The sequence below is a fragment of the Hemiscyllium ocellatum genome, chromosome 5 (assembly GCF_020745735.1).
Source record: "Hemiscyllium ocellatum isolate sHemOce1 chromosome 5, sHemOce1.pat.X.cur, whole genome shotgun sequence".
NCBI lineage: Eukaryota > Metazoa > Chordata > Chondrichthyes > Orectolobiformes > Hemiscylliidae > Hemiscyllium > Hemiscyllium ocellatum.
In genome coordinates this window covers 127,698,418-127,712,338 of record NC_083405.1, presented here as the reverse complement: position 1 = coordinate 127,712,338, position 13,921 = coordinate 127,698,418, and the positions used below count along the sequence as shown (strand labels likewise).

The 13,921-nt window shown below is 44.1% G+C and overlaps 1 protein-coding gene across 1 annotated transcript in view; it reads left to right on the top strand.

Moving 5' to 3' along the window:
• The first annotated feature begins 6,398 nt into the window (after nucleotides 1-6,398).
• Nucleotides 6,399-13,921, top strand: part of xylb (xylulokinase homolog (H. influenzae)) — a 284,901-nt gene continuing 277,378 nt past the window's right edge. The window contains exon 1 of the mRNA XM_060825642.1: nucleotides 6,399-6,471. Coding sequence (XP_060681625.1) covers nucleotides 6,409-6,471 — 63 coding nt within the window. The 5' untranslated portion in view covers nucleotides 6,399-6,408. The remainder of the gene's footprint in view (nucleotides 6,472-13,921) is intronic.

Here is a 13,921-nt window from a genome sequence, read left to right as displayed (position 1 = left end):
TTGCCCCTTAGGTATCTTTTATATCTTTCCCTTCTCACCATAAACCTATGCCGCCTAGTTCTGGACTCCCCGACCCCAGGGAAAAGACTTTGTCTGTTTATCCTATCCATGCCCCTCATAATTTTGTAAACCTCTATAAGGTCACCCCTCAGCCTCCGACACTCCAGGGAAAACAGCCCAGCCTGTTCAACCTCTCCCTGTAGCTTAAATCCTGCAACCCTGCCAACATCCTTGTAAATCTTCTCTGAACCCTTTCAAGTTTCACAACATCTTTCCGATAAGAAGACCAGAATTGCAAGCAATATTCCAAAAGTGGCCTGACCAATGTCCTGTACAGCCGCAACACAACTTCCCAACTCCTGTACTCAATACTCTGACCAATAAAGGAAAGCATACCAAATGCCTTCTTCACTATCCTATCTACCTGTGACTCCACTTTCAAAGAGCTATGAACCTGCACTCCAAGGTCTCTTTGTTCAGCAACACTCCCAAGGACTTTACCATTAAGTGTATAAGTCCCGCTAAGATTTGCTTTCCCAAATTCCAGCACCTCGCATTTATCTGAATTAAACTCCATCTGCCATTTCTCAGCCCATTGGCCAACATTCTGTGGTAATCTGAGGTAACCCTCTTTGCTGTCCACTACACCTCCAATTTTCGTGTCATCTTCAAATGTACTAACTGTACCTCTTATGTTCGCATCCAAATCATTTATGTAAATGACAAAAAGTAGGAGACCCAGCACCGATCCTTGTGGCACTCCACTGATCACAGGCTCCAGTCTGAAAAACAATCCTCCATCACCACCCTCTGTCTTCTAAGTTTGCGCCAGTTCTGTATCCAAATGGCTAGTTCTCCCTGTATTCCATGAGATCTAACCTTGCGAATCAGTCTCCCATGGGCAACCTTGTCGAACGCTTTACTGAAGTCCATAGAGATCGCATATACTGCTATGCCCTTATCAATCTTCTTTGTTACTTCTTCAAAAAACTCAATCAAGTTTGTGAGACATGATTTCCCACACACAAAGCCATGTTGACTATCAGTCCTTGCCTTTCTGAATAGATGTACATGCTGTCCCTCAGGATTCCCTCCAACAGCTTGCCCACCACTGAGGTCAGGCTCACCGGTCTATAGTTCCCTGGCTTGTCTTCACTGCCCTTTTTAAACAGTGGCACTACGTTTGCCAACCTCCAGTCTTCCGGCACCTCACCCTTGACTATCGATGAAACAAATATCTCATATTTTGGGAGGCAAGTCTACCAAAAGGCCACAATTAACAAGGTGATCGCAACACCAGAACAGCCTTCTACAAACTTACAGCAATGCAGTGACACTGGGATAATGAATCCATAATATGAAAAAAAGCTAGAGAATTTTCAGCAGTAATGCCTTTGCTGCTTTCTCTTAATTCATTGGGAGGGCTGCTGAGCAGAGATTAGAAAATCTAAGACAATCCTGGGTTTTCCTCGAAGTGCAGGAGACTGGGAAGAGCTTGCTTCCAATTGTTTAACTGTGTATCAACACTCATTATCATTTGAGCTCAAAAATCTTAATGATATAGCAGAGCAATGGCAGAAACAGTATGATGCACATCTTGCACTCTGGATTCAACTAAATTGTGGAAAGTCAAGCACTGTGTGTTCAACAATCTGCAGGGCAAGAATCAGCCTGCTCTGTCACATGAAGACCCACAGCAGAAATATGTGAGTGAGTGGACTTCATTCTTGAATGGAGGGATAAACGATGACAAGCATTGGAGTGGTGATTAGATCTTTGTAAGGAAGTTTTTGGAGTAGGATTTGTGCGCAGAGTTTTGTGACTCAGTGGACCATTGTTTTGAAGAAGGCTATGAACAACAACTATTAACTCTTTTCACCCTTTATTAAAGTCACCTGTGACATCAAATGTAGCTTTCTGGCAGAGTCGGAATAATTGGAGCAGAACATGCAGAAATGTTTAACCAGTGTCAGTTATATTTTCTATCGTTATTTTTATAAGACACTTTGAATTTATATCACAGTGTTAGTTGAAGCCAGGTTTATTCCTGCACCATTTAACCTGGAAGCTGCAGACAATACATGATTTTGAAAGAAAATAGAACAGTACAGCACAGAAACAGGCCCTTCAGCACAACATCCGTTATTGATGATTTGGAGATGCCGGTGTTGGATTGGGGTGTACAAAGTTAAAAAAAATCACACAACGTCAGGTTATAGTCCAACAGGTTTAGTTGGAAGCACACTAGCTTTCAGAGCGACGCTCCTTCATCAGGTGATGGTGGAGGGCTCAATCCTAACACACAGAACTTATAACAAAAATTTACAGTGTGATGTACCTGAAATTATACATTGAAAAATTGATTGTCTGTTAAGCCTTTCATCTGTTAGAATACAGTGATAGTTTCACTCCTTTCATGTTTAAATCACAGAACCTTTTTTTTAAAAAATGTTGCATTCTCGGGTTAGCTATTAACCATGGTGATAGCTAGACAATATGTTGAAGGTGTTGGCCCTCTGTGTTCTCTGTCTATGCCATGAAGTTTAGATTGATTCTAATCTAAAAAGTGAGATAACGGAGTTTTACATAAATTCATGCAGTTTTTGAGCTGAGTTCTACATGAATGCATACAGTTTTTGAGCAAAGTACAATGTAACCCTGCAAGTGCAAATTCACCCCACAAAATATATGTGTGCGTGTGTCTGGTTTGGGGGTTGTGTGTGTGAGAAATGTATGTGTGTGTGTAGTGAGTGCAGAGTGTCTTAAGTCTGTGAGGGGGTGCATGTGAGAGTGTGTGTGTGTGTGTGTGTGTGTGTGTGTGTGTGTGTGTGTGTGTGTAGTGCAATGGTGCTCACCTGTAATGTGACATGAACCCAAGATCCCAGTTGAGGCCCTCCCTTTGGGTACCAAACTTAGCTATCAGCCTCGGCTCGGCCACTTTTCTCTGCTGCCTATCCCAAAGTCCACCTTGGAGGATGGTCACCCGAAGGTCCAAGGCTGAATGTCCTGGACCACTGAAGTGTTCCCCAACTGGGAGGGAACCCTCCTGTCTGTTGATTGTTGTGCAGTGCCCATTCATCCGTTGTCACAGCCTTTGCTCGATTTCCCCAATGTACCATGCCTCCGGGTATCCTTGCCTGCAACGTATAAGATAGACAACGTGAGTACCTGCCATGTAAAAGGTGGGAGGTGTCCCCACACGTGATGGTGGTATCTATGTCCACACTCTGACACGTCTTGCAGCACCTGCCATGACAGGGTTGTATGGAGTTGTCCTGACAGCTGGGCAGCTTGCAGTGTCTACCGTGACAGGGTTGTATGGAGTTAAACACCATGGCATAGACAGAGAACACAGGGGGCCAACACCTTCAACATATTGTCCAGCTATCACCATTGTTAATAGCTAACCCGAGAATGTGACTTTTTAAAAAAAAGGTTCTGTGATTTATACATGAAAGAAGTGAAACTATCACTGTATTCTAACAGATGAAAGGCTTAACAGACAATCAATTTTTCAACATATAATTTCAGTTACATCACTGTAAATTTTTGCTAAATTCTGTGTGTGAGGATTGAGCCCTCCACTACCACCTGATGGAGCGTTGCTCCGAAAGCTAGTGTTCTTCCAATTAAACCTGGTGCTGTGTGATTTTTAACTCCGTTATTGATGCCATTCTAAACTAATCTCATCTGCCTGCACTGGTCCATATCCCTCTATTCCTTGCCTGTTCACATCTGTCTAAATGCTTCTTAAACACTGCTACTGTATTTGCTTCTGCTAGATATCTACAACCCTTTGCATTAAAAAAAAACTTGCCTCACACATCTCCATTAAACTACCCCCACCCCCCCCCCTCATATTTAACCTATGCCTTCCAGTATCTGACATTTCCACTCTGGGAAAAAAAGACTCTGACTATTCACCTTGTCTCTCATAATTTTATTTACTTCTATCAGGTTGCCCTTCAGCCTCTGGCGCATTACTGAGAACAACCAAAGTTGGTCCAAGCTCTCCTTGTACTGAGTATATTCCAATCGAGGCAACATTCTGGAAAACCTCTTTTGCATCCTTTCCAAAGACTCCATACTCTGCCTATCACGTAACGGCCAGAACTGCACATAATAAAGGAGAATTGACTTTTTGGGCATAAGCCCTTCATCAATTATGCCCGAAACGTCGAGTCTCCTCTCCTCAGACGCTGCCTGACCTGCTGTGCTTTTCCAGCACTACACTCTCAACTCTGATCTCCAGCATCTGCAATCCACACTTTCTCATGCACATATTATAGCAAATGCAACATTTAAACTTTTGTAGAGCTGCAACATGGCTTTCCAACTATTTTACTTAATGCACCCCAACAATGAAGGCGAGCATGCCATATGCCTTCTTTACCAACTTACACACTTGTGTTGCCACTTTCGGTGAAGTCTGCACTTGCACCCAAGATCCTCTTTGTATGTCAAAGCTCCACAGGGTGCTTCCATTTACTGTAAGCATTCATCTTGCATTTGACCTCCCAAAATTGCAATTAAAATTGAAGAGAACAGTGAAAAAGTAGGAGAACTTGATTTTCCCCATAGACAGCCTCTATCGCCTCAAGGTTGCAAATGCCCTTCTGCACTGTAAATAACTACTAGAACTGAGTGTTGTTGGAGCTCGACTTATTGAGGTAAGTGGCGAGTATTTTATCTGACTTGTGTCTTGTAGACAGGCTTTTGGGAGTTAGGAGGTAAGTTACTCATTGATGGATTCTTAGCCTTTGACTTGCGGCAGTAGCCACTGTATTTATGTGATTAGTCCAGTTTAGATTCTGGTCAAAGGGAGAGGGGTGGAATTCAGCAATTGAAATCAGTGGTGTTGCCAGAAATAACAGTTAGATTTTCTCTTGTTAGAGTTAGTCATTGCCTAGCACTTGTCATCCTAAGCCTGGATATTATTTAGGTCTTCCTGCATTTGAACATTAGTGGGCGGCACAGTGGTTAGCACTGCTACCTCACAGCGCTAGAGACCCAGGTTCAATTCCCACCTCAAACGACTGACTGTATGGAGTTTGCACATTCTCCCCTTGTCTGCGGGGGTTCCTCCCACAGTCCAAAGATGTGCAGGTCAGGTGAGTTGGCCATGTTAAATTGCCCGTAGTGTTAGGTGAAGGGGTAAGAGTAAGAGCATGGGTGGGTTGCGCGCTTCGGTGGGTCGGTGTGGACTTGTTGGGCCGAAGGGCCTGTTTCCACACTCTTGATAATCTAACCTTTAAAACAAACTGCAAGAAACCAAGCTCACTCACTTCAATAATTTCAGTCCAAGACAAGATCTGAATCAGTAGTATTGTTTATTACGCTCTTGCAAGAGGGGTGCTGTGTCCACTGTCCACAAGGCAGGGACACACACACACACACACACACATACCAAATTTAACAAGTACACAATATTTATGTATTTAATTTCTCTTCCCTCCTCCCATTGCTCCTCCCCTGTTTACATCTGTTTCTAATTTAAACCCAGCTGATCATCTCTGAACTCATCCGATCTTGTAGGTGACAAAATGTTTATCTCTGGCCTCACCACCTCCCTCTGTGATCTTATTGTTATTTATCCTTCTTCACTCCGAGCTTTATGACCGCTTAATGGTGGTCCTTATTGTTTGTTTTTGCAGAACCGGGAAACAGATGCTTGTAACTGTTTGTACAGACATATCTGGCTTAACCTACACCCCTTCCCCTCTCAGCACCTTATCTATTTGTCTGTAACATCTACCATTGTTTGCAAGCACATTTCATTTGTATGCACATTTTAGCTAATACAAAAACAATTATATATTTCCTTTACACAGTTTTCATTCTTGTTAACTCAGCTCTTGCTGAAACACTGCTTTGAGTTCATTTACCTTGCATAAGCATTTTTTTGTCGCAGAAGTAACACTGCTTTACCTACATCCCAAAAGAATGTTCCGTTTTTACTTCAGATTTCGATAAACTGGCTGTTCGAAGAAGATAGGCTGGACCTTGAAGGTTAGTTTTTAAATTTAATTTACGAGTCTGATAGCGGTGGCGAGAAGCTGAAGCACTAACCAGGCCGCCACTTTAAAGAGCGCGCGCTGTGCGGACCGTTGCTTCTAACTGCCGCTGCGCGAGAGGTCGCTCCCACGCGCTCATCCTCAAGCTCTTGGCTCTGCCCTTCCCATAGCACTCCCGCCTACTTTCAGCCTTTCACAGCCCTCCCCGCCCTTAGCCCCGCCCAATTACCACTCTGACCCCTCCCACTCCCCCGATCCACAAACCGCGCTTCTTACCGCGGCGGCTCCTGCCCTCTCCTTTTTGTATTAATAACACGGCCCCGCCCTCCCCGGCGCTGGATCCGCCCACCCCACTGACAGATCATCTCTAGCCCCGCCCCCGTCCCCCACGGCGATGGCTGCCCCTTCCACTACCACCGCGGGCTGTTACCTGGGCATCGATTTGAGCACCCAACAGGTGAGCGATGTTCCGAGTGGAGGCGGGGATCTTCGGAGCGTCTTCCCCCTTATTGCTTCAGTTAGCGGGGAAGCCCACTGCACGTTCTTCAGGGAATAGTCAGGGAATGGAAAAGGAGCAAATTACAGCAGTTAGAGTGTGGAAACAGGCCCTTCGGCCCAACAAGTCCACACCAACCCGCCGAAGCGTAACCACCCCTACCCCTACACTACGGGCAGTTTAACATGGCCAATTCACCTAACCTGATTCCTGAAGAAGTCGATTCTCCTGCTCCTCAGATGCTGCCTGACCTGCTGTGTTTTTCCAGCACCACATTTTTTCAACTCTGGTCTCCAGCATCTGCAGTCCTCACTTTCTCCCAATTCATCTAACCTGCACATTTTTTGGATTGTGGGAGGAAACCCATGCAGACACGGGGAGAATGTGCAAACTACACACAGAGAGTCACCTGAGGCAGGAATTGAACCCAGGTCTCTGGCACTGTGAGGTAGCAGTGCTAACCACCGTGTCACCCACTGCAGGTGCTGCAATCTGTACTGAATAACAAAAATAAACTGCTGGAGATCACAGAGGGTCAGGCAGCACCTGTGGAGAAGGAGCAAGCTAACGTTTCAAGTCCAACATAGAGTCTCAACAATGTGGAAAACCCCTCCAGACTCAGTCACCCCCATCCCAGCCTTATCCCTGTAACCTTATATTTCACATGGCCAATATCACCTAATCTACACATCCCTGGATATATTGGGCAATTTAGTATAGCCAATCCACTTAAAATGTACATCTTTGGACTTTGGGAAGAAACCCACACAGACACAGGAAGAAGGTCCAAACAAAACTCTACAGTCACTTGAGGGTGAAATTGAACCTAGCTCCCTAGCACTATGAGGCAGCAGTGCAAATCATTATGCTACTGTGCTGTCCTTCCTGCCTTTTCCACACTTCGTTTCAGCTCTGATGAGGAGTTAACCCGACTCAAGATATTAGCTTGCTTTCTCTCCATGGATGCTGCCTGACCAGCTGTGATCTTCAGCATTTTTTGTTTTCAGGTCAGAGAATAGAAGTTAATTTGGGGGAGGAGGTAGTGTTTTAATTGGGGATGAAGGATTTCAGGTTGTGCTTTCAGATGCTTTGAGGTTTAATGTGGAAGTTTGCAATGATGTGGTGTTTCTGTTTAGGATGGAGATTATGGTGATTTTGGACATTTGAGATAGGCTGTTTGAATGGTGAGAAGCATGTTTGAGGGTAAGGTGCTTTAGGCTTACAATATGTATCTTAGCTTTATCTTAGATTGAGATGTCTGCTGAATGGTTTTATATGGCAAGTGCCATCAAATTGATCCCCAAATGCAACCATCGTGACTCATTCATTCTTTTATTATCCTTATCCATCACTAACAAAGCAAACAACTTTCTGATGATTTATGATCCTATTAAGTCGTGAGAGCTATATATGAGTGAACTGAGTCACTTATTGTCTTAGAGTTATAGAGATGTACAGCATGGAAACAGACCCTTCGGTCCAACCCGTCTATGCTGACCAGATATCCCAACCCAATCTAGTCCCACCTGCCAGCACCTAGCCCATATTCCTCCAAACCCTTCCTATTCATCTACCCATCCAAATGCCTCTTAAATGTCGTAATTGTACCAGCCTCCACCACATCCTCTGGCAGTCATTCCATACACATACCACCCTCTGTGTGAAAACGTTGCCCCTTAGGTCTCTTTTATATCATTCCCCTCTCACCCTAATCCTATGCCCTGTAATTCTGGATTCCCCGACCCCAGTGAACAGACTTTGTCTATTTATCCTCTCCATGCCCCTCATAATTTTATAAACCTCTATAAGGTCACCCCTCAGCCTCCGACACTTCAGGGAAAATAGCCCCAGCCTGTTCAGCCTCTCCCTGTAGCTCAGATCCTCCAACCCTGGTAACATCCTTGTAAATCTTTTCTGAACCCTTTCAAGTTTCACAACATCAATGGGTGGCACGGTGGCACAGTGGTTAGCACTGCTGCCTCACAGCGCTTGAGACCCGGGTTCAATTCCCAACTCAGGCGACTGACTGTGTGGAGTTTGCACATTCTCCCCGTGTCTGCGTGGGTTTCCTCCGGGTGCTCCGGTTTCCTCCCACAGTCCAAAGATGTGCAGGTCAGGTGAATTGGCCATGCTAAGTTGCCCGTAGTGTTAGGTAAGGGATAAATGTAGGGGTATGGGTGGGTTGCGCTTTGGTGGGTCGGTGTGGATTTGTTGGGCCGAAGGGCCTGTTTCCACACTGTAAGTAATCTAATCTAATCTTTCCGATTGGAAGGAGACCAGTCATGTGTATTCAATACAATGAAAAGTTTATTGTATACTGTTTATACTGTCACCATGCATCTGTACCATTCTCATCAATTAAAAATAAAATAATAAGTAAAGAAATAACTTAAAAAAATGTCAAATTTTCCTTCTCCACTGCTATGCCAGTGCATGCCATGCCGCTGCTGCCACAGTCCCACTCTGGGCTATACCAACCACTCCCCCCACAGTCAGGGACTCACTCTGGGCTTCGCTAGTCCATGCCATGCTGCCGTCAGAGTCCTGCTGTGGGCTTCACCAGCCCACTCCACTCCCTGTGGGGGATTTATCAAACGCTTTCTGGAAATCCAGATATCTATCAATTCTTTAATCAGTTTAGTTAGTAAAATTACCAAAAGCTCCAACACATTTGTGAAACTCAATTTTTCATTTGCAAATCCATGCTGACTATGCCCAATCACATCATTTTTATTGAAGGATCCATTTACCATATCTTTTATGACAGCACTTTATTAGCAAAGATGCTTGGCCTACATCAGGTTTGACCATAGATCTCTTTCAGTTTATTTACTTTTTTCTTGATATTTCTAACCGCTCTTAATTGAAATTTTTTCTTAATGTCAAGACAGCTATTTACTGAATGTGTTAGGCTCGCAAAAGCATAATTCTACCTTTTCTCTGAAACTTTAATAGAAATTCAGTTTGACATTGTACTTTGATCCTAACTGTCACATGCAATCACTGGCATTGGACTGAGTCCAGCGTGCTATCGGGCAGAGCCTTTGTAAGCTAAATCTCATAAAATATTTTATTCCCCTTTTCCACAACTTTGACATTTTGATGCAAATTTTGCTAAAGCTTATACATTGTTGCCCAAGTATTACAGTGGTATTTGTCCTATGGCATCATTTAAAAAAAAAGTGGTGTATGTACAAAGTTGTCAAAACATTTTTTTTTAGACTCCCTACAGTGTGGAAACAGGCCCTTCGGCCCAACAAGTCCACACTGACCTTCCGAAGAGGGACCCACCCAGACCCATTTCCCTCTGAATGATGCACCTAACACGATGGGCAATCTAACATGGCAAATTCACCTAACCTGCACATCTTTGGACAGAAACCAGAGCACCCAGAGGGGACCCACACAGGCACAGGGAGAATGTGCAAACTCCACAGTTGCCCAAGGTGGGAGTTGAACCCAGATCCCTGGCGCTGTGAGGCAGCAGTGCTAACCACTGAGCTACCAAGCCACCCCTAAAAATTCCTCAACTGCAACTTTTGAGTGTCCTTATAATAGCCACAGCAGTAGTCGCCTTGCTTCAAAGTACTTGTCACAGAATTGTTTAAGGAAAACAATTTCTAAATAGCATTATTGAAATTGAGAAAAAAAGAAACCGAATGAACTGCAGATGCTGAAAATCAAGATCGAACATTATTTGAATTGAGATCCAGGCATTGCATCAGATAAATTATGCTACAATCCTGCTGGTTCATGGGCACACCTGTGTAGATCATTCTCTGAAGTAACTTACCACAGGCTGTTTAGAATGGAGCCAGTGGTCAGCCTTTGTATTGCACTATGCAATGATATTTTGTTCCCAGAAAACCAAGAAATAAAGGATGCAATTCTAAAGAGGTTACAAACGCAGAGAGCACTAGATGGTTTATCAGCACAAAGCATTGAGTGTGGCAGGAAGATTGAGAAAGCACTTAATGTGAAATACTGTATGAAATACTTAGAGTCATAGAGATGTATTGCATGGAAACAGACCCTTCGGTCCAATCTGTCCATGCCGACCAGATATCCCAACCCAATCTAGTCCAACCTGCCAGCACCCAGCCCATATCCCTCCAAACCCTTCCTATTCATATACCCATCCAAATGCCTCTTAACTGTTGCAATTATACCTGCCTCCACCACATCTTCTGGCAACTCATCCCATACATGTACCACCATCTGCATGAAAATGTTGCTCCTTAGGCCTCGTTTATATCTTTCCCCCTCACCCTAAACTTATGCCCTTTTAGTTCTGGATTCCCGGATCCAAGGGAAAAGACTTTGTCTATTTATCCTATCCATGCCCCTCATAATTTGTAAACCCCTATAAGGTCACCCCGCAACCTCCCACGCTCCAGGGAAAACAGCCCCAGCCTGTTCAGCCTCTCCCTATAGCTCAAATCCTCCAACCCTGGCAACATACTTATAAATCCTTTCTGAACCTTTTCAGGTTTCACAACATCTTTCCGATAGGAAGGAGACCAGAATTGCATGCAATATTCCAACAGGGGCCTAACCAATGTCCTGTACAGCCGCAACATGACCTCCCAATTCTTGGTACTCAATACTCTGACCAATAAAGGGAAGCATACCAAACGCCTTCTTCACTATCCTATTTACCTGCGACTCCACTTTCAAGGAGCTATGAACCTGTACTTCAAAGTCTCTTTGTTCAGCAACACTCCCTAGGACCTTACCATTAAGTGTATAAGTCCTGCTAAGATTTGCTTTCCCAAAATCCATCACCTCCCCATTATCTGAATTGAACTCTATCTGCCACTTCTCAGCCCATTGTCCCATCTGGTCAAGATCCTGTTGTAATCTGAGGTAACCCTCTTCGCTGTCCATTACACCTCCAATTTTGGTGTCATCTGCAAACTTACTAACTGTACCTCTTATGCTCGCATCCAAATCATTTATGTTTATGGCAGAAAGTAGAGGACCAAACACTGATCCTTGTGGCACTCCACTGGTCACAGGCCTCCAGTCTGAAAAACAATCCTCCGCCACCACCCTCTGTCCTCTACCTTTGAGCCGTTCTGTATCCAAATGGCTAGTTCTCCCTGTATTCCATGAGATCTAACCTTGCTAATCAGTCTCCCATAGGGAACCTTGTTGAACGCATTATTGAAGTCTATATAGATCTCATCTATTGCTTTGCCCTCATCAATCTTCTTTGTTACTTCTTCAAAAAACTCAAACAAGTTTGTGAGACATGATTTCCCATGCACAAAGCCATGTTGACTATCCCCAATCAGTCCTTGTCTTTCCAAATACATGTACATCCTGTCCCTCAGGATTCCCTCCAACAGCTTGCCCACCGCTGAGGTCAGGCTCACCGGTCTATAGTTCCCTGGCTTGTCTTTACTGCCCTTCTTAAACAGTAGCACTACGTTTGCCAACCTCCAGTATTCTGGCACCTCACCTGTGACTATCGATGATACAAATATCTCAGCAAGAGGCTCAGCAATCACTTCTCTAGCTTGCCACAGAGTTCTCGGGTACACCTGAATCAGTTCCTTGATATTTATCCACCTTTAACCATTTCAAGACATCCAACACTTCCTCCTCTGTAATCTGGACATTTTGCAAGATGTCACCATCTATTTCCCTACAGTTTATATCTTCCATATCCTTTTCCACAGTAAATACTGGTGCAAAATATTCATTTAGTATCTCCCCCATTTTCTGTGGCTCCACACAAAGACCACCTTACTGATCTTTGAGGGGTCTTATTCTCTCCCTAGTTACCCTTTTGTCCTTAATATATTTGTAAAAATCCTTTGGATTCTTAATTCTATTTGACATATGCTTCCTTATTTTTCTTAACAAAACCCTCAATTTCTTTAGTCACCCAGCATTCCCTATACCTACCAGCCTTCCCTTTCACCCTGACATGAATATACTTCCTCTGGATTCTTGTTATCTCATTTCTGAAGGTTTTCCATTTTCTAGCCATCCCTTTACCTGCGAACATCTACCTTCAATCAGCTTTCGAAAGTTCTTGCCTAATACCGTCAAAATTGGCCTTTCTCACATTTAGAACTTCAACTTTTAGATCTGGTCTATCCTTTTCCATCACTATTTTAAAACAAATAGAATTATGGTCGCTGGCCCCAAAGTGCTTTCCCACTGACACCTCAGTCACCTGCCCTGCCTTATTTCCCAAGAGTACGTCAAGTTTTGCACATTTTCCAGTCGGTACATCCACATACTGAATCAGAAAATTGTCTTGTACACACTTAAGAAATTCCTCTCCATCAAAACCTTTAACACTAACGCAGTCCCAGTCGGTGTTTGGAAAGTTAAAATCCCCTACCATAACTACCCTATTATTCTAACAGATATTATTCTAATTTCCCTCTGACTATTGGGTGGTTTATAATACAATCCCAATAAGGTGATCATTCCTTTCTTATTTCTCAGTTCCGCCCAAATAACTTGCCTGGATGTATTTCCGGGAATATCCTCCCTCAGCACAGCTGTAATGCTATCCCTTATCAAAAATGCCACTCCCCCTCCTCTCTTGCCTCACTTTCTATCCTTCCTGTAGCCTTTGTAACCTGGAACATTAAGCTGCCAATCCAGCCCATCCCTGAACCATGTTTCCATAATTGCTATGATATCCCAGTCCCATGTTCCTAACCATGCCCTGAGTTAATCTGCCTTCCCTGTTAGGCCCCTTGTATTGAAATAAATGCAGTTTAATTTATTAGTCCTACCTAGTCCCTGCCTGCCCTGACTGTTTGACTCACTTCTGTTCTCAGCTGTACCTGTCTCAGATTGATCTCTTTCCTCACTATCTCCCTGGGTCCCACTCCCCCCCCCACCTAACTAGTTTAAATCTCCCAAGCAGTTGTAGCAAATTTCCCTGCCAGTATATTAGTCCCCTTCCAATTTAGGTGCAATCCGTCCTGCTTGTACAGGTCACTTCCACCCCAAAAGAGATTCCAATGATCCAAAAATGTGAATCCTTCTCCCATACACCAACTCCTCAGCCACGCATTCATCTGCTGTATCCTCCTATTCCTGACCTCACTATCTCGTAGCACTGGGAGTAATCCAGATATTACTACCCTTGAGGACCTCCTTTATAAATTTCAGCCTAACTCTCTGTAATCTCCCTTCAGAATTTCAACCATTTCCCTTCCAATGTCGTTGGTTCCGATGTGGACAATGACCTCCCGCTGGCGCCTCTCCCCCATGAGAACATTCTGCACCCTCTCTGAGACATCCTTGATCCTGGCACCAGGGAAACAACACACCATTCTGCTTTTTCTCTGCTGGCCACAGAAACGTCTATCTGTACCTCGGACTACAGAATGCCCTAACACAATTGATCTCTTGGAAGCCGATGTACCTGTCATTGCAT